This window comes from Neopsephotus bourkii, unplaced genomic scaffold (genome assembly GCF_033783945.1).
Source record: "Neopsephotus bourkii isolate Nb327-2 ecotype Australia unplaced genomic scaffold, CSIRO-AGI_Nbou_v1 NB_1760, whole genome shotgun sequence".
NCBI lineage: Eukaryota > Metazoa > Chordata > Aves > Psittaciformes > Psittacidae > Neopsephotus > Neopsephotus bourkii.
The window spans coordinates 812,895-833,952 of NW_026902234.1; the positions used below are offsets into that span (position 1 = coordinate 812,895).

Consider the following 21,058-nt stretch of genomic DNA (forward strand, 5'->3'; position numbering starts at 1 on the left):
TTGTCGCACAGAGACAGAAGTTCAGGTACATGTAAGGATTAACTCAACCTCTCAGAAGTAGATTTTGGTACTGGCAACTTCCTGAATTTACACATTGTGGAAATAAATTGAAGCTTGATAAAATTTACGTGATTTTCTATGTGTGAGTGTTTTAATGACTCATGCAAAGTTTCTCACTGAGGTCAGGAGTTGCTTGATTCAGAAAGTTGGTTTTGGATCTATTGTTCTCTCTTCTTGTGACCTAAGTGGTCTCTTCTGAGCCTGTGCTTTCATCTGTTTCTTTTATAGTGCAACAATTTCTGACACATGAGGGTTTGTGAAGTACATCTCAGCCATTCACAAAAGATGGCCAAAAAGCGTTAACCTGCTGCCAAATTTGCATTTGCTATGTATCAGTGTAGAACCCAGTTTTAAAATTTTAAGACCACCATTCAAAACATATTGGAAACTAGTGTTTGTATAAACTGGTGTCTAAATAGGAATTTACAACATAAATAAAAATGTTTATCCTGATCTCTTCTAAATATTATTTGTAAGTGCTTTTATGAGACTAAAATCCTCCAAGAGCTTGGTGGTTTCATGACTTGAATTCCTAGTAGTTTCTATGTGCAATGCCATGTATTACAGTATCTGGTGTTGAATTGCACAGATAATTGAGGCAGGACCTGCACTGAAGGAAGGGTCGATGTTCTTCCTGGATACTGGTGAAAGAAATTTTTCTGTTACTCCTGGTGTGTGTGGAGTTGCAAGTCTAACAGTATGCTGTCTTTCATGCATGTATTAGAGAGAATGCAAACTGCATAAAACACAACAGGGCCTTCTGCAAGAAAGGTTGCAAGATTCCTGTTTAAATTTCAGGATATTAGAAGAACAGCCCACTTACAGAAATGGAGGATGTTAAGTTAGCTAACCCCTCTTTGATCTGTCTTCAGCAAACAGTTACTAAATCTCCACACAGCATCAGTCTGTATGGTTGGATTCACTTTGAAGAAACAGTCATTAATATAGCAAAGCACCTGGTTCTATATATACAGCTCTGGAAGAATTTCCATGAGATTACATCACAGACTTAGATTTGCTTTGATCTTCTGTACAGTCAAGGGATTTGAAAAAGAGAGATCCTTATTAATTAGCTGCAGAGAACAATAACTGTGGAAGGCCCTTTTTTTTTGTAATTGAGACCTTATAGACTTACAATACCTATTACAAACTGAAAATTGAAGTAACTCTTTCAAGATGTTTTGGACATTAAATGGATGATACAGGATACAGGATGATACAGGATGTTATAAGATGTTTTGTACATTAAATGGATGATAGAAGCTGTGCTTTAAATTCAGGGATCTCAACACTGGCATTGGCTACTCATCTTTTTATACCTGTGTAAACAGAAAAATATGAAATGTGCATGGCTTCATAAATGGTGAGCGGAAGATAGCTGGTGGAAAAAAAAGTGTTTACAAGTTTTTCTTGCTAATACAGGGATTTTGGTTAGCGTTCCTGCCTTACAAAAGGGAAATTTCGTGTTTTAACTTCCTGGAGAGAGAGAGATAGATACAGAGTTATGATTTTATTTTTAATATGCTTTAAAAATGCTTGTTAAAGGAGATTATTATAGAGGTGCAGTTAGCCAAAATTGCCATTAATCATATCTGTTCTCTTGTTTCAGGCATTGAATCTGGCATATTCCAGCATCTACAGCAACTACAGGAATTTTGTCGGTCCCCCTCACTTTAAAGTCATCTGTAGACTTCTTGGTTATCAGGGTATTGCTGTGGTGATGGAGGAGTTGCTGAAAGTTGTCAAGAGCCTGGTATGCTAACTGTCTTTCATTTTCTGCTATTCCAAATGGTTTCTGACAGGAAATGTCTCAAGAAAGAAAAAGTTAAAGTAAAATCTCTAGTAAGAGTAATTAAAATGTTACTTCCATTGAAGTTCAGTATAAGGTGTGTTTGGGACTACTCAATTTCTTGAGAGCAATAGATGTGCTTCAGTGTCCAGAGCAGTGTATTGAAAACCTTGGATTCTTTATTGAAGGTGGATTTAGTTTTTGGAGATCTATGCTGTTAAGTTCTGGGTAAACTCTGGAAAAGTATGAGTGTTTCAAATTAGTTGATTTCAACTTAAAAGATTGTACTGTAAATTCACTTTTGCAATATTTTTTGAGAACAGCTGGAGTGTGCTTTCTATGTTGCCTAACTTCAGGGTTTTCATTAATAACATTGTTGACAGATGAGACCTTAATAACATGGAAGGTTTAGTCTCTGTGGCGAATCTAGCAATGGATAGCATCAAAACTATTTAGAAGAGTGCTGACACCAGATGTTGAAGAAGTTATCCATACAGCCTGGGTATCTTACACTGGAAGGGGCCTTTTCTGTAACGAAAAGGTTGAGAGCCTGCCGCTTCACTATATTATTAGTATCTGTGTATTTAGTCATAATGTATTGCAGTAAAGTTTAAGTCAAATAAATAGTTTTTTCCTCCCTGTCCCTGTTGTCTGTAAGGAGCATGCTGCCAAAATAATCTAGCTGTACCAGGGGACAGCTGTGGCATTCATAATCTTACTTCACACACTTGACACGTTTGGCAGTTTGTTTACAGTAATTCCCACAATGTTTTTGATGTTCTAGAAAAGCTGGAGCCTGCTTGAAGGGATGCTGTGGTTTAAACTTCAAATAGGAAAACATGGATATTTTTAATGGTTTGTTGGGGGGGTGTTATTTATTTAGGTGGTAAATTTTCTCAGTTCATTAAAGGAAGCAGTGAATGCTTGGCATTTATAAAGGAGGTTAAAAGGCCTGGGGGGAGGTATCCTGCTGATGCCTGTTGCAGATGCTCAGATGTAGAGAAACAGATGTGAAACAGGTGTCTAATGGGAGGACAGCAGCCTGCTTGTAGGCTGGGACTGTGTCTTAACTGGTATGTCTGGAATAGCCAGTTTGAGCTGTTACAGACACACTTAATGCTAAGGGGTTTTCTCTTATTGCTGTCAAAAGGGTTCAAATGCAACTTTTTAACCCAGACTCTAAAAGTTGTTTGGATAATAGCCACAATCTGCAAGAGAAAACATCATTTCCTCTTTTTTTACCTTCTTAACCTTAGCTCTTGTGCCGCTCTTCCTGTAGCAAAAGGTGGCTAATGCCATGTGAAACTTTATTTGTTTGAAAAAAAATAAATTAATGATTGACAGAATTAAATGCAAGATTTTTAGAGCTTGCTTAATTCATGTGTAGTTTGAATGAAATTGTTGCAGAGTGTCTTAGTTCAATAACAGTGACATATTTACACACTTCTGTTTTCTCTTAGTTACAAGGGACGATTCTTCAGTATGTCAAGACCCTAATGGAAGTGATGCCTAAGATCTGTAGGTTACCAAGACATGAGTATGGTTCTCCAGGTTAGTTCATGTTTGGTGTTACCATAGCAGCCTTAATAAGATTATACTAATCACCGTCTTCTGGATCATGTGTACCTCTGTCTTTCCCTCACTCTTTCTCTTTCTTGTTAACCAGAACCCAGTCTGGGTTTGTTGGGGTTTTTTATTGTTGTTGTTTGGTTTGGGGTTTTTTCCATATAAGAATCAGTGAATGCTTTTTGAAAGTACTTCGTTAAGTTTTAAGACTTCTCTGCTTGGAGCAAGAAGAGGACAATCTGTATATCAATAGCCTCACAACATAATTGATCTTGAGCTGGGGGGTTCACAATCATTTCTACTTCTGGTCTTTCTCATAAGCACACTGGGCTTTTCCCTCTGCGAGTTAGCCTCTCACGCTTGTCTGTTTAAATGTCTTATTTAGATAACCCTGCTTCTGTGGAAAAGCCACTGTTCCCTCTTCTTTTGCCCTTATCAAATGTAACATAAAGGGAGTGATACTGCTGAGAGGCAAACTGGTCCTGCCAGAATAGTCATGTCTGAGGCTTGTGTGGGGTGCATCTTAGCCACTTAACAGGAGGTGTGACAGTTGCAGAAGAAGAAATCACTTTGACAGCTGCTTGCCACTACGCAGAAATAATTGGCTAATTAGTATTTATCACATTGTTCACCGAAATTCTGAAACTGCTTCCCCCTTCAAAATATTCCTCCTCCACAACTTCTAATTAACACAAATTAATCCCTCCATGTGCCACCCACCTCCTGAGTATATCTTTATTTTTCCAGAGTTGCTTAGGTTTATTAAATGCCACTCCAACTGGAATGAGGTTGTTTTTTTTTATTCTTCCCACAGCTTGCTTGACGCTCATTACCAATATTAAACGACATCAAGGACTTACTAAGTGTTTCCTTCCTGTTTTTTTTTTCCCTGGAGCATAGAAATGGATGAATCATTGTACTTAGCAGTATAAAAATACTCTATCTGAGGTTTTTAGCCACTCGCTAAGGTCTGACCACAAAAGCAGTAGGTGTTCTCAAATATAGATTACGCATCACCAGGGTCTTGATGCTACAGGTGACATTGGGAAGCTCATAGTCTCTTGCCAGAAATCCTCACCTTTAAGGAAAAAATAGCAGGAGATGCCCAGGAACTTATGCTGGAACTTTCTCTTGAGGTTACAAGGCAATCCGTCCTATAGGAAAGGCAAAACTTGTGCAATGGTGACCTTCACAGAATCAATTAAACCATTTTGAAATTCTTTACCACTTTCCTATTTTGTAGAGATCACAAACTGCTTTGACTTCATATTTACTCCCACAAAATAAATTCTGTATGTTTAGAGGTCTACTGTACCGAGAGATCAGAGTAACTCTTGGCTTTATGATGGAAGATCATAGCGACTAGAATCAGTCTATATCTCAAAACTCCACCTGCTCTTCTTCTCCTTCACTGCCCCTGTTCCCGTCAGGTTTTGCCCTGATGTGTATTTTTCCTGTTCTTAACTATTTCTAACAGTGGATACTTCCCAGAATCTCATCCTAGAAATAGCAGAGATAGCCTTTATTGTACTGCCATGCCACCTCTCCCTTTCCTTTCAAAGACACTAGACAGAAGGGGCATGTGGAAGCTCAGGGCGTGTCCATCCCTCTCACATCACTGAGGAATCATGTTGTGCTCTCTGACGCCTCCTCATCATGGAGCTGTCTGTTCTTGGAGCAGCTCTGACTGGCAATGGAAAATGTTTTCTGTGATAGGGACGTGCTGTAGATTTTAGCCCTCATCTGGCATCTTGAGAGGAACTGCCAGATTGCAGAAGGGCAGGCTGAAGACATGCTTGATTTAATCACTGCCCTCTTCTTCCCACATTAAATTCTCCTCTTTAGCAGTCTTTGATACACCTTGTTTACTTGGTTCACCACAGAAAATGCAAACTAATACATGTCAACTGTTGTCTGTTCTCTCCTCTGCCTCCTAAATCTTCCTGCAGAAGTTAGTAGTTGTAGTAGCAAGTCTGAGTGCTATGCTTCTATTCTTTCATAACAAATCATTTAATCACACTTCCTGGACTGGCACTACCTACACATACAGAGCAAAACTGTGATTTCAATCTACAGCCTAAATGTGTAGATTCTCATCTGTCTTGACGTAACATGTATTTATCAATTCAGAATTAGTTTCCTGAGTCCATCTCCACATGCAAAGCAATTAAAGTTTGCTCACTAAGTAAGCCTCTAGCTACTCCATCCAATTCAGACTTTTCATTTGGAGAGCTTTGTTTGGACTCTCTTGATTGCAATTCCTTAAGCCCTACACAGTCCGTCCTCTAGACTTGCGGATTTCTAAACGGTGATTTATTCCAGCTAAAAGGAGCAGGCTACAGACAGTGGCATCAGAGTCGTTCAGGACTCCTGCTTGCCAATGGGTTTGTTTCCATAGGAACAGTCTAAAGCAGTGGGGAACTTGCTCATCTGGTAGTCATAAAAATATTTGTCTAAAAATACATTAAGCATAGGATTCTTAAAGGGACCTTTTAAAGGAATATTGGCCTCTCATAGCTTCAACTTGAAATTTCATCTTGTAGGGAACATTTTCTTCTGCTACTTCTCAAGTATTTGAATATGGCATTCCTGCTTTGGGTAAATGAGTATTTCATGTCCTGCCACTTTGAAGTGTTGGACAGAATGAGAAAAGGAGTTTGTCAGCTCTGTTATGAGATGAAGCTTAGACTTTTGTCACTGCTATATCAAGCCTCCAAAAGAAAGTTTTGGAAAAAACTCAATGAGCTTATTAGTAAGATACAAACTTGGTGAGAAAGTAGCCTTATTGTGTATTTTTCCTAAGTATAGCATTCCCATGATTCTTCCTAAAAAAAAAAAATATATATATATATATATATATACATATATATATAAGAAAAAAAAAGAAACAAAACGCCAAAAGCTGGTGCAGGGCAAAACCCTTACTACACCAGGCCATGATCTCTTCAAATCCCATGTCTTCTCACAGCAGTTTGGGGAAGCCTCCCAGTGCCTCATGCTGTCGGCTGCTGTGTTCCTATCTCTCTGTGGGCTGATTGTGTTGAACATTTAAGCTGCTTCAGCATGATAACCTGGCAAAAAACAGTCTTCCACCCTCCTTTTTCTGCTATATTTCAGGGCAGAGCCTAATAGGAACTGGAGCTAGCCTAGGCTGGGAAGCATCTTGGAGGGTGGTAGTAGCTAGAAGCTGCAGGAGAATCATCATAGTTTTACAGGAAGAGCTAGTAATGCTTCCTGTTGTCCCAGGGTTTTGATCAAATTTGGACAATTAGGAGAGTAAGTTAATTTCTTGGTGGGGGCACGATGGCTTGAGTCCTCATAGGGAAGAACGCGAAGGGAATTTTCTGGAACCTGTCCATTGATTGGAGAGCCAAAGAAGTATTTGTAGCTAGCATGTGAAGGTCTGTATGGAAGTGAACATAAACTAAAGATCATTATAGCACCCAGTTTTGGTATTGCAGATAAGCAGATTTTACTTGACAGTAGTCAAGTTGGTACTCTGCAGAAAAAAACCCCCAAATTATTAGGGTTAAAAGACCAAGAATTCTCTTCAAGATTCTGTTTGCTATTAGTCAGCAATTCGGTTCTAGAATAAATAGCTATTTTTTGTCCTGATCTTTTAGGTACCAGAATTGCTGCAAGCTCTGGAATGTGCTTGATTGGAGTTGTAGGTGTGACTTGAGGCTGTTTTATAGAAAAATGAAAGGTGACTGAAGTGAAGCAATCCAAGCAATTTTGCACTGCATATGTTAATTTGGTCTGACTTCCAGGATTCATTAGTGTACAGACTGCACAGCTGAAACTTGGCACTGCTGTTTGAGTCCTTTTAAGATAGGATTTTGGAAGCAAAGATGGAACCTAATCCTTTACTAATCTATGCTTTACTGGATCTATCTTGTATCAGCAGCCTTTGCTTCTGTTGAGATCTGTGTAAATCAGAAACAATATTATAAGATCAATTAATATGACATCTAATGTCCTCCCATCTGCAGGAATAGAGGGTTTAATTAAAATTGCTTTCTTGCAGAGGAGTAAAAAACCTTGATTCATTTCCATTGCAAAATGATGTGTATATAGAACTAATTTATTAACTTATGGATTGTACCCACAAATAAAATTAGGGGAAGGAGGAAGTCTGCATCCAGTAAAACTAACATTCCTAAGACACTTGTTCTTTTTCCAGGGCTTCAGTATGCATGGGTAGTCTTTCATAAAAATTGTTGTTATTTTGGAAGTGCAATCAGGAATGACATTGTTCATATATTAACGAAAACATGATGATGTATTTCTGCCACAGGACTCCATTGGGTAGCAGATCATGCTTTTGGTGTAATTTCTGTTCATCAGAAATAGCCTCTGTTGCTCTGTAAACTTCCATCTGTTTTGCCAGTAAATCGAACCCTTCATCTAAGGGCAAGTGGAACAACTACATGCTAAATACTGGGTGTCAGATTTTCAAAATAGTGACAGATTTGTTGATGGATGCACAAGTGTGGGTGAGTGTATTTATATATTTGTATATGGAGACTGGGGCTTTGGGTGAAGAAATAAGAATCTTTGTTAAGGAGTTTGAGAGGAATTCAGTCACCTGGAGTGGCTGTAAAAAGACAATACGTAAGTTTTATGGTATGAACCTTCAGCCTTTCAGACTTTGGTTATCCTGCCGCTTTTGGGGGGACTTACTGTCTTGCTTTGGCTTCAGTTGCACCTTCAGTATGAGTTTCATATTGTTGGACACAGTCCTCTGTGTTGCTTCTGGTTTTTCTCTGTGCTATCCTTCTCCTTTATATTTGCTGTAGATGGCATGGGTTATTCTCAGGATTTCACTGCCCATGTAACATGGATAAAATTTTGTCATCTTTCCGGACATCAATCTGTTTTCTCATATTCCCCATAAAATTCACAAGTTTGAAGGGAGTTTGACACCCCATCCCATACCCCCCCCTTTTCCATCCCTGTCATGACTGATAGCTGTTTCCATGTTGCAGTAGCAAAATCGTTCTTGATGCGCTGCTCAGCTTCTATTTCTCACCAAGTTGTTCCCCACTCACCATAAAAGCTAAAGGGAAAAAGATCTCCATGTCTGTCCTTACTGCCAATATCCTACTTGCTCAGAGTGTGCTTTTTCTCCATGTGACTATGTGAAGAAGTCTACAGTTCCTCACTGTCTTATGGGGAGTGTTCCGGCTCTTCTGTTGGTTCATCATCAGTCTTCGTGTACACACCATGGATACTAAGAACAGAAGCATTGATAAGATACTCTAGTTTGATATTCTCTATGGCACAGACCTAAGGCCAGGATAACACAATGGACTTTTGTTTCCAGAAGGTCTTGGTATGAGGAAAGTGTTTGACTTGACTTTTAGCAGTTGATCCTTTTCTGTTAGGCTTGGAAGCCCTTTCATCAACAGAGAAAAACACAAAGGAAATACTAGGGTGTGTAAGTAAAACACATGTAGGCTTGCGGTAAAGCTTGCTTCAATTCCCTCACTTCTATTTTTTCCTAGCATCAATTTTTCTTTTTGTGAAAAAATTTCTGCCATATCAATCTGCCTTTTCAACCTCATCTTTAAAATAGGAATCCTAGTATTTAGCACTGCAGCATCCCATTGCCACAGTGGGCAGGTGTGTTCAAACGACAAGCAGTAGTGCTCACTGCTGCTCAAATACCTTGCAATTGCAATTGGGAATTGCAATTGGCCTTTGTAATACAGCGTTGGATGGGCACCAACAGTGTTTTCCAGAGCTGTTGCATTATGTAGGGAGTTGGTGATGTGCTGGCATGACTTGTTTGCATTTTAGCTAGATTTAAATGTGTTTCCTTTGAATAAATCAAGCTCAGCAAGCACTGACTACACCTGACCTTTCTTCATCGGTTTGTCAGTTCTGTTTTCTTATTGAGTTGCTAAACTACTAAAGTTAGGTCTGAAATTTCTCTCCACTGAATGCATGTGGGAACACTCATTGACTGTAAATTTTCTATTGACCAGCAGTTCATTGAGTTGTAACAGAGCCAGCCCTGCACCCCCTCACCATGCACTTTACTGTTGTTTCGTGTTACTAATTTTAATGATGTGAAGCTTTCTGTAGAAATGTGTGGGTTAGCTACGCAGTTCCCTCCTTTCCTGTAAGTTTTCAAATTCCTCTGCTGAATCTGAGGGATTTCCTTGGAATTTACATGCCCCAGGCTGTATTTTATGCTTGTGCATTTCCCTCTCAGCTGTCACCTTGCTGGCTAAATACCGAAGTCTAATCTCCTGCATGGGAAGTATTCATCAGTTAAGTCCAAGGAACAAATGGGAAGGTGGTGGGGGGCATCTGTGCTCTCTTGTTGTCTCCTCTAATCGCTTTAGATGTGGTTGGGTGGAGATTTAACCATCTGACTTAATTCAGTGTAGTGGAAATGAGCTGCCATATGTAGCACACAATTCAAAAGCTTTGCGTAATGTATTTTCTTCTGACATCAGTCAAGGTTTAGGGTGGCTTTCTAAAAGGGCCAGGCTTGTGCAGCCAGATGGAAAAATGCTGATAAAAAATAACTTGTAGGAAGCCAGAGCTTCCTGTAGTTCTGAGTTCCTGACCTACTGTAGTTCTCTGCTCTTCCTCACCTGTCCTGCACATTGCTTTAACCTCTGCAGTGCTAACCAGATCAGGTCTTCATAGCAGCTGCCAAGCCTGGGGTTTCCTGAGCTTGTCTCTTACCAAGGGACTGAACAGTCTTTCTGGGGCTGGGTAAAGGAGCTGGAAATTCACCAACATGTTACATGCCACCGTCGTCTGGGAGGAGTTTGAAAAAGACATGTTTATGTAAATTATGTGGTTTTGAAAATCATAATTTTAGCAGTTTTTTAACAGCTTTTGGTAAAACTTTGACAGGAACAGTGTTCCGGCTGTGCTTGTCAGCAGGATCTGTATACCCTTGCCAGTAGAGCTTGAATTGTGATATCTGTATTTAACAGTTTTGTGAGGCTGCAGGTCACCTCTGGCCATTTGTGGCACTGTCGGCGTTATAGCCTGACACCAGCCCTGTTCCCTCTGTCTTCAGTGCTCTGCTCCTTGCTGGCTCTGTCATCCTTGTAAATAACAGCTGTGACTTTAACATGTTGGGTGGTGCAGCATGCTGGGGGACAGAGGCTGGCACAGGACTAATAGCAGACGAGAGCCCTGCAATCTACGTCTCATAGTGGCTTCCTTTTCCAGGAGTGAGAAGCCAGGCACTCCATTTTGCATGATTTACCCACTTAGTAAGCACACTGTTGGCTTTAACACTTCATGACCTCTGATTTTTAATGCATTTAAATACTGCTTCTTTCAGTTTCCTCTAGGCTGCACGCCTGGAGATAAAGAAATCTCATGTGCCGATACATGGAGAGAGCACTCTAAACCCACACTGTCAGTTAGTTGGGCTCTGATACAGTAGTATATGTATACAGTATATGTATGCATTTTTACTGCAACCTTTAAATAGGCAAATTGTTCAGAAAATTGGAGTGCTTTGGAGGTAGACCAAAATATTAGTACTGATTGGTATGACTCTGAGCCACATGGCCAGAATCTTTTGTCTGCCTTCCCTCGGTAACAGGCATGCCCATGTGATCATCAATAGATTTCATGTTGGCTCCTGAGATGGAATTCTTATGCTTCTCTTTTGATTTCAGGTATCTTGGAGTTTTTTCACCATCAGTTGAAGGACATAGTTGAATATGCAGAACTGAAGACTGTGTGCTTCCAGAATTTGCGGGAAGTGGGAAACGCTGTCCTGTTTTGCCTCCTCATTGAACAGAGTCTGGTAGGTGCCTGCTGTGCTGATTTAAAACCCATCTCTCAAAATTTACTCTCAGATTTTTGTTATTAACATCATAAATAACAAGACTGAAATCTGCAAGTTTGTATTGCTGACAGGCCGATGGGTAGAAAAAGTTCCCTGCTCTGATCTCTCACAGTGAGAAATGCAGGGGCTTTCATGTCTGTGTGACAGCCATGATGCCTGACTTTTCTGGGTGAGAGACATTGCCTCTTGTATGGTACCTGAGGGTCATTTCCCGAGGTGGGTTATCTCCAGAGTCTTCAAGCACGGAGGGCAGGGAAACCCCGCGTCCCGAAGCGGCGAGAGCCACCGAGGGAGCCTCCAGCCCCCGCCGGGCCTTGCCCGGGATCCGGCAGCTCCGCTGAGGCGAGCAGGGACTCACAGGGGGCGGTGCCAGGAGGGGCGGCCCCGCCCTGAGCGGGGAAAGCCCGCCCCGGGGGGCGCGGGAGCAGCGGGTGCCGTCGCAGTTGCCGTCGGCAGCGGGCGGGCAGCGGGCGGGGTGGGGAGCGCTCACCTGAGGGCCAGGGCCCGGTCTGGGAGCTCTGCTCTGGCTGCCCCGGAGGTGGCAGCGTCGGCACCAGACAGAGCCGATGAGAGGGGAGGCTGCAGCGCAGAGCTCGGGGTGTAGAGAGTGCCTGCACTGGGCTGGTGAGGGGAGGGTGCACAATGGGCAGGGCTGCGCTCAGTGCGCCCTGGTGAGGGCCCTCCTGCAGCAGGGGCTGAGCTGCGGGACGCTGTCAGCAGCTGAAAGGTGTCAGGGGAGCTGAGAGGGAGCTGGGCTGCTTGCTCCAGGCCCGAACTGTGCAGGGGCCTCAAGCATTCATTGGTCTATTGTAGAGCATACGGAAAAGGAGGAGGGCAGTAATCCAGGAAGCTGGGAGCTAGTAACAAAGCCATCAACGTGATCAATCAACAGTTTGTGGGTCAGGGTCAAAGGGAGAACAGTGATGGAAGACATTACTGTGGGGATCTGTTACAAGCTGCCTGATCAGGAAGACTCTGTGGGTGAAGCGCTCTATAGACAGGAGCAGCCTCACACTTGCAGGCCCTTGACCTCATGGGAGACTTCAGCCATCCTGGTAACTGTTGGAGGAATGGGACGGTATGCCCCAGCACAAGCAATCCAGGAGGTTCCTCGATTGTGTGGAAGACAACTTCCTCCTGCAAGTAATAGAGGAGCCGACAAGCAGAGGTGCCATGCTTGACCTCGTGCTCACCAACTGCGAGGGCCCGGTTGGAAATGTAATGCTCCAGGGCAGCCTTGGTTGCAGCGATCATGAGATGGTCATGAGTGAGAAGAGCGTGCAGCAAGGTCACTGCCCTGGACTTCAAGAGAGCAGGCTTGGGCCTCTTCAGGAACCTGCTTAGTAAGGTTCCATGGGATATAGCCCTAGAGGGCAGGGGGGCCCAAGACTGCTGGTTGATATTCAAGGATCCCCTGCTACAAGCTCAGGAGTGTTTTATCCCAGCTAGAAGGAAGTGCAGCAGGAGGGCCAGGAGACCTCCTTGGACGGATAAGGAGTTGCTGAGGAAACTTTGAAGGAAAAAAATAGGCTTATAAAAGATGGAAGCAAGGACAGGCCGTCTGGAAAGAATACAGGGATGTTGTCCAGGAAGCTAGGGACCAGGTCAGCAAAGCTAAGGCCCAGTTAGAATTAAATCTGGCAAGAGACATGAAAAATAACAGGAAGGGCTTCCATAGGTATGTAGCAAGCAAAAGACGTATTAGGGATAATGTGGGCCCTCTCTGGAAGCTATCGGGAGAACTGGCTACCCTGGATTTGGAGAAGGCTGAGGTTCTGAATGAATTCTTTGCCGCAGTCTTCACTGGCAAATGCTCTGACCACACCAGCTGTCTCACTGTCTTGAGAGTCAGATGCAGGGACTGTGAGAATGAAGATTTTAGGCCCACTGTAGGGGAGGATCTGGTTCAAGACCATCTTAAGAGCCTGAATGTGCACAAGTCCATGAACCTGATGAAATCCATCCGCAGGTCCTGAAGGAGCTGGTGAATGAAATTGCTAAGCCACTGTCCATCATATTTGAAAAATCATGGTAGTCAGGTGAAGTTCCTGACAACTGGAAAGAGAGTAATAAAACCCTCATTTTCAAAAAGGGGAACATGGATGAGCCAGGGAACTACAGACCAGTCAGTCTCATCACTATTCCTGGCAAGATCTTGGAGCAGATTCTCCTGGAAGGCACGCTAAGGCACATGAAAAACAACAAGGTGCTTGGTGACAGCCAGCATGGCTTCACTAAGGGGAAATCCTGCCTGACCAATTTGGTGGCCTTCTATGATGGGGCTACAGAACTGATGGACAGTGGTAGAGCAGGTGATGTCATCTACCTGGACTTGTGTAAAGCGTTCGACACTGTCCCACACGACATCTTTGTCTCTAAATTGAAGAGACATAAATTCGATAGATGGACCACTCGGTGGATAAAGAACTGGCTGGATGGCCGCACACAAAAGAGCTGTGGTCAATGGCTCAATGTCCGGCTTGAGACCAGGAACGAGTGGTGTCCCTCAGGGATCGGTGTTGGGACCGGTCTTGTTCAACATCTTCGTCGCTGACATGGACAGTGGGATTGAGTGCGCCCTCAGCAAGTTTGCCGATGACACCAAGCTGTGTGGTACGGTTGATACGCTGGAGGGAAGGAATGCCATCCAGAGGGACCTTGACACGCTTGTGAGGTGGGCTGATGCCAACCTCATGAAGTTTAACCAAGTCAAGTGCAAGGTCCTACACGTGGCTCAGAGCAATCCCAGGCACAGCTACAGGTTGGGCAGAGAAGAGATTCAGAGCAGCCCTGTGGAGAAGGACTTGGGGAAGCTGTTTGCTGAAAAAATGAACATGAGCTGGCTTCAGCATGTGCTCGCAGCCCAGAAAGCCAACCGTACCCTGGGCTGCATCAAAAGGAGTGTGACCAGCAGGTCGAAGGATATGATCCTGCCCTTCTACTCCACATAAAAAGGACATGGAACTGTTGGAACAAGTCCAGAGGAGGGCCACGAGAATGATCAGGGGACTGGAGCACCTCCCGTATGAAGATTGGCTGAGAAAGTTTAGGCTGTTCAGCCTGGAAGGCTGCATGGAGACCTCATAGCAGCCTTCCAGTATCTGAAGGGGGCCTACAAGGATGCTGGAGAGGGACTCTTCATTACGGACTCTAGCAACAGGACAAGGGGTAATGGTTTTAAACTTAAAACAGGGGAAATTTAGGTTACATGTAAGGAAGAGGTTGTTTACTGTGAAGGTGGTGAGGCACTGGAACAGGTTGCCCAGGGAGGTTGTGAATGCTCCATCCCTGGCAGGGTTCAAGGCAGTCTGGATGGAGCCTTGGGTGACATGGTTTAGTGCGATGTGCCCCTGCCCATGGCAGGTGGGTTGGAACTAGATTGTGTTAAGGTCCTTTCCAACCATAACTATTTTATGTTTCTATGTTAAGACCTTCATCATATATTATGATCACATATAGCATTCATGCAGTCAGTCACAGGGTGGCTACTCTCTTTATGTCAGTGAGTTGCATTGTTGTATGCTTGTTATTCCTGTTGTCATCTGGCAACATCAAAAAGTTAATGTGGACATCCTTCTTGATGCTTGCAAGGGTGACAGTGGCTCTGCCAGACATTAATCTGTCCTAGTTTGAACAAAGTTGTGAAATGTGCCCAGTATCTTCCTATATGCCTAAACTCTACCTTACAGCATGCAAAGCTGCCTGCTGCTGAGGACATGGTGCTGTAATTGCTCTTTATTCCTACCCCTAGTTTTCCCATTCTTCTTCCACATTATTACTATCTGTTCAAACAAAATGGCCAGATGTTTGTCTTCGTGCTTTTGGGTGCTTACAGAAGGAAAGATGGGGCTTCCCTTTCTTTACCCATGTTGTGCCTTTGAGAACTGGGTGGGGAGTCTTTTCCTGCCTGTGCATACGGGATGCTCTGCCCACGCAGTTCAAGCACACAGTGCTGCTGAGGCTTGGCTGCCCATCATGTAAAGATCTTTGCTGACTGCAAACCAGCTACGTCATTTCCTAAGCAAGCTGGCTGGGGGCCTGTGGTTGTACAGAAATAAACCCTCATGTAAGACTCCTTCTCCAGGGTGTACTAAAGCTGTTGATGTTAGATAAGGTAATGGAGACATGCTGTTCCTCAGAGACCTCATCATGATGTTAAGAGGACTCCCCCCTCATGGTGGAGAGTAATTGGACGGCTGGGTGAGAAGCACCAAACCTGTAATCAGTGATGGAATATCTGAAACTAAATGAGAAAATGGATTACTTTGGATTCAGGCTAAGAGGGTAAGCGGTGAAAGGACAGGCAGGTGAAGGCCCTCACTACCTCCTAGGATTGCCTGAGGATGTACCAAAGTGACACCAGCACTGGAGGTACCTTCTTTGGGAGGGCCGCCTTGGTGATACTTTTGCTGCACCTCCTCTTGGTTTTGCCTTCAGTGGTGTCTCAATGTCCTGTTACGTGTTTAAGTATTTTTCCATTGTGGTCATCCATCATAATTAAAGTAGACTTCACTCCAGTGCAAAATGTAGGTCTGGAGTGGGTGGGTCTTGACTGCCTTGTACATCCATTTCCATGGTGTTGACATCAAGGAATTAGACCTTGGAAAGGCACACGAGCTCTGGTAGCCAGGCCTTGCCAAGGTTATGGTTTATGAACATTTCTTGCAATACTGGCGCTGAGGGATTACAAACAAGCAGGACCTGGGCTCCAAAAATGAGGAGAGGGGCTCAGCAAAGTCATGCACATGCTTCTGGTCATCTCTGCATTTTCTCTGCACATACATACAGCAGCCAAGGACCAGGAGATGTCTGTCTCCCTTTCCCCATCGCTAAAGCTGTATGTACAATACTTCTGTGAGAGGTGGTTCACTGCTGCTATGTGTGTCTCAGCCCGCCTGGTGGGGAGATGCTCCCACCATGATAACAGGTTGTGGGAATAGCACTGGTAAAAATAACCAAGCAGTGAGTCATCTCCTTCTCCTCTCAGCTAGTCTGCGCAGGAGCCGTCTGCTGCTTTCACACCAAAATTACTCATTCTGCTTTAGTCTTTTTAATAAATACCCTGTCCTTTACAAACTGCCAGCTGAGGGTGGGAGGTGAGCTGCTGGAGTCTGTTTGGGAATCCAGGGCAACCGGGTGAAATCCAATTGTCTTTGGGAGTGAGCCTGTGAGGAGAGTGAGGACTGGCGCAGCTCTGTGCGATGGTGATAGAGGCTGGCTGCCCTCTGGTGTTCCTTTGGTGGTGTCAGTATGTTTTGGAAGCCCGTTCAGGGAATCTGGTGTGGTTTGGGGAATCTTTGGTCCTAAATGTCTCTCGTTTCTTTTTTTGTTCCAGTCTCTAGAGGAAGTGTGTGACCTATTGCACGCGGCGCCATTCCAAAATATACTGCCCAGAGTTCATGTCAAAGGTATTGGCTAAGTGAAAACACCTTCCTTGGGTAATGCTTTCCACTTTTCTTGCCCGCTGTGGTTTCTGTGAGCGTCCACAGCCATCTTTTATAACAGCACTGTTAATTGCAGAACAGAGGAAACACATTCAGGCCTGTTTGCCTGGCTGAAAAATACCTGCCTCTTAGCAAGTCTCAGTGCAAATTACAAGAGGAAGAGGAGGAATGCTGTAACAGGGAGAAGTGGAATGGGTACCCAGGGTGATATCACCCTTCTGTCAGACTATGGCTTGATCATACAGGGTATAGGAAGTCTATCAGCAAGTAAGTAAATAAATGCAAGTGCTCCCTGGTTCCAGTAGACTTTTCACATGCATTTTTACTAAACTGGACATGCAGTAGTGAATGTTTGCAGGATTGCTTCCTTTAGTACCTCTTTTCCTCATCCTTCACTGTCAGAAAGTGAGCTCTGCCTCCTTCCCTCTCTGTTTCCCACTGCTGGAGCAGCAGATTAGTTCTACTTGGAGAAATCCCATCAGCTAAAAATCTTTGAGAATATTTCCAGGCTCACTGTAGCTATTTGCATCTCTGCATAAGATGAACCAGGCCATTGTAAATAGTATTTTCCCATTTGCCAGAGAATATTTCCTACTTGCCAGTGATAAGGGGATGCTAAGTGCTTTTTTGTAAGCCTTGCTATACACAAGATTCCACCCCTGTTGTACCCCACCTTCTAGAGTCATAAAGCATTTTATGTGTGATAAGGACAATTTAGTTGGATTAGGATGAGTGGGAGTCAAATATATTAGCAGCAGCAGCATGATAGAGCCTTATATTCTTTCTTGAATTTAGTTAATCCTTCCTTCTGTTTGCACATGCAATGCAACTTTCTGAAGTATAAAGAACTATTTTTCTAAAAGCACACTGAAGATTAACCAGCTTTTAAGAACTGAAATTACCTGTAAAATTAACATACCTGCTTTCTTCTGCACTGAATAAAGACTGCATGAAAATAAGAATTTTCTTGCTTAATTGGAATTTATCGGTGCTTATTTATTTTATTTTTCAGAGGGTGAAAGACTTGATGCTAAAATGAAGAGACTGGAATCAAAATACGCTCCACTGCATTTGGTTCCTCTCATTGAAAGACTAGGCACACCCCAGGTAATCTCTCTCATTTGTGTCAAAAGCAATTCAACACATTTCTGAGCACTAGAAACCCTGTCCCTTCACATGTCGACTTCAGCCTGCACATCCAGCTTGTTCACACAACAGGATTATTTTTTAGACCCATGGCTTTGGTAAAGTTGTTGAAGCTCGGAAGTTTAAAACGTTTGAGGCTGGGGTGGAAGTGACACGTTATGGGAAAAACGCTGATTTTTATGTATGTTACTGCTTGATACCCTGCTCTGCGTAAGGGCCAGCCTGGGAGGTCCTGGTGCAAATTCCACCAAAAGCAGTTTTCTTGTGCATGTGTGCATATATCTTTAAACCAGTTTATTCCTCTTTCAGCCAGATTAGAAACTTTTGGAAAATGAGCTGCCATTTGAATTGAGCTCTCCTGGAAACAGTCACCAAAGAGAATGTTCTTGAATGGCCTTTGCAGCTTCAGCACTATTTTCCTTTCTCTTGGTGTGTGGGGTACATTAATTCCCTGCTAACTGTAGCAGTTTACAAGCAATTGAGATGTGAACAGTAGAAACAGAGTTTCAGGCTGCTTTTGTCATCATAGGTGCTGCAGTTCAGTAGGTGCTGCTGTAATAGGAGAGAGCTCTCACTGCAGCAGCACAAGATGGGACAAGCCCTCACTGGCATTGCCTCCTGTGGATTTTGTCTGAGCCTGTTTGTGCTCTTTAAAGAGCTTTTCAATCCGTAATAGCAGCAACCATGATGAGCAGGAGAGCACAGGCAGGAGCTACTGTGCATACTAACAGCAGAGCACTCAGCTCTTTGGTTTTGCTTTCTGTCTCCTCTCAGGCAATTCTTTAAACTTCCCTGGTACTAGTCTCCAGGATCAGGATTAGTTAGTGTTACTCACTTTAAATCCTGTCTGCTTGCAAAGACTTTTAAGTATAGTCTTGTGGTCAGGTGGCTTTTACTAGGATTTTGCACTCTCTTTCTCTCCACCTTAGCAAATAGCAATCGCAAGGGAAGGGGACTTGCTGACCAAAGAACGCCTCTGCTGTGGCCTGTCCATGTTTGAGGTTATCCTCACGAGGATCCGCTCCTTCCTGGATGATCCCATCTGGCGCGGGCCCCTGCCCAGCAATGGGGTGATGCATGTGGATGAGTGTGTGGAATTCCATCGCCTCTGGAGCGCCATGCAGTTCGTCTACTGCATCCCCGTGGGAACACATGAGTTCACTGTGGAGTACGTACCATCAGCTGCCAGCACTTCACCTGTGGGCAACAGTGCTTTGCTTGTCCTCCCTGGAACTGGCTAGGGAGCCTAGAATGAAATCCTTTGTCTGTCTGCAAGAGCTTAGTGCGGAAGTAAGGGAAAGTGCTGCCATCACTGGGGCTCCTAAGCACCCGTGAACACAGATATTATTGTGTCCTTAATGAAAATAACCCTCTGTTTAAGTATTGCCAGTGTATAATGAATGGTCTTACGGCAAACAGGCCCTAGCACGTGTCTTTCAATAGTAGTCATACCACTACGGACACTGAGCTTATATAGAATCACAGAATCCCAGAACAGTTAGGCTTGGAAGGGACCTTAAAGATCATCCAGTTCCAACCCTGCTGCCATGGGCAAGGACACCTCCCACTAGACCTGGTTGCTCAAAGCCCTGTCCAACCTGGGCTTGAACCCTAATCATTCTATGATTCTATGACATGTTTCTGAAGGTGTAGGTAAAACATGGTTTACATGATGTTTCCTGTTCCAGGCAGTGCTTTGGAGATGGCTTGCATTGGGCTGGCTGTATGATCATTGTGCTTCTGGGACAGCAGCGTCGCTTTGATGTGCTGGATTTCTGCTATCACCTGTTGAAAGTCCAAAAGCATGATGGCAAAGATGAGGTTATAAAGAATGTGGTGAGTTGAAAATGTCTGTTCTATGTTGGCTGTAGTGATAAAGACAGCAATTAATCTGAGCTGTTTGTACTGGGATACAATGTAAATCCCAGTAGAATGCAGTAATCGCTTTTTAGAATGAAACACTGACAATGAGGGCACTGGGAATTTTGGGAACAGAAGATTAAGGCATTAGTACTGAAGTTTGAAGACTTCAGTACTGGTTGGTGAGAATTCTGATATTCTGAACACATGGGATTTTCCTACTCCTTTACATCTCAAACTCATGCATTTAGATTACAGCAAGGCTGCTGTAAATTGCCCTTTTTTGTACAAAAAGCAGCTCTGCCAAAACCAAAAACACACCTTGATTTTTCACTGGATTAGCAGTGGAATGGAGACCTTCAGAACATTGCTGAGAGAGGTGAGGTAACAGCACTTGCTGCTTTTGTGGCTAAGGCTTTGTATCTCCCAAGTTAATTCCCATGTGTCTGTTTTCTTACAGCCTTTGAAGAAAATGGTTGAGAGAATTCGCAAGTTCCAGATTCTAAATGATGAAATAATTGCTATTTTGGACAAGTATCTAAAGTCCGGTGATGGAGAGAGCACACCCGTGGAACACGTGCGCTGCTTTCAGCCACCTATTCATCAGTCCCTTGCCAGCAACTAGACTTCCCACCTAATGACACTTTTTGCACCTCTTTAAGCTAAAAGTCTGAGGAAAAAAAGCAACAAACAAAACCCACACCAAGAGTTCTAAGGAAATCTCTCGCCTGCATTTTTCAGTACGCCTGTGCCATTTGAGTGGTGCACTGTCCCCTCCAGTCTCCAAGCACAGTAACTGTATACAATCCATACTTATTTTTCTAGACTAAAATTTTATACACTTTGATTAAAAACCTGTGACTAAAAGATTTTTGCAATCTCTTCACATTCCTGTACCGAGTTGGCCATTTTAGGCTGGACTGGCATTGTTTTCCCTTGAAGGTATCAAAACAACAGCAATGGAGGATAAGAAACTGGGTTCTGTAGAAAAATATCTTTAGAGATCAATTCCTAATTGTTTGTATTGGAGCATTACTTGCTTAATTAGCCTTTATTAAAAAGAAACAACGGACAAACTCCGCTGGTGCTTTGTGAATAATTTTTGTTGTCAGTTGATTATTTTTCCTCTTTGCGAAGCTGTTCCTCAACATCAGTCATGCTGGAAATGAAGGCTAATTAAGGGGTTGTTTCCCAGTTATTTAACTGCCTGATAGTATTCTGATCTTTTTAACAGGCAGTATTTGGATTGGTTAGAATGGCGACTGTTTGATTTTTCTTAATGAGGACTTCAAACTCAGTTTATATTTTGGTTGGTGGTAGGTACCTGTGTACCAAAACACATATTTACAAGTGGTGAGTAAT

The 21,058-nt window shown here is 43.3% G+C and overlaps 1 protein-coding gene across 3 annotated transcripts in view; it reads left to right on the forward strand.

The window, feature by feature from the left end:
• The window catches only part of CYFIP1 (cytoplasmic FMR1 interacting protein 1), a 79,815-nt gene extending 59,043 nt beyond the window's left edge, over positions 1-20,772 (forward strand). For all 3 annotated transcript variants that reach the window (XM_061377615.1, XM_061377614.1, XM_061377616.1), the window contains 8 exons: positions 1,670-1,813; positions 3,310-3,400; positions 11,074-11,204; positions 16,582-16,654; positions 17,703-17,797; positions 18,766-19,004; positions 19,525-19,672; positions 20,157-20,772. In XM_061377615.1, the coding sequence (XP_061233599.1) occupies positions 1,670-1,813; positions 3,310-3,400; positions 11,074-11,204; positions 16,582-16,654; positions 17,703-17,797; positions 18,766-19,004; positions 19,525-19,672; positions 20,157-20,321 (1,086 nt within the window). In that variant the 3' untranslated portion in view covers positions 20,322-20,772. The remainder of the gene's footprint in view (positions 1-1,669; positions 1,814-3,309; positions 3,401-11,073; positions 11,205-16,581; positions 16,655-17,702; positions 17,798-18,765; positions 19,005-19,524; positions 19,673-20,156) is intronic.
• The last annotated feature ends 286 nt before the right edge of the window (positions 20,773-21,058 follow it).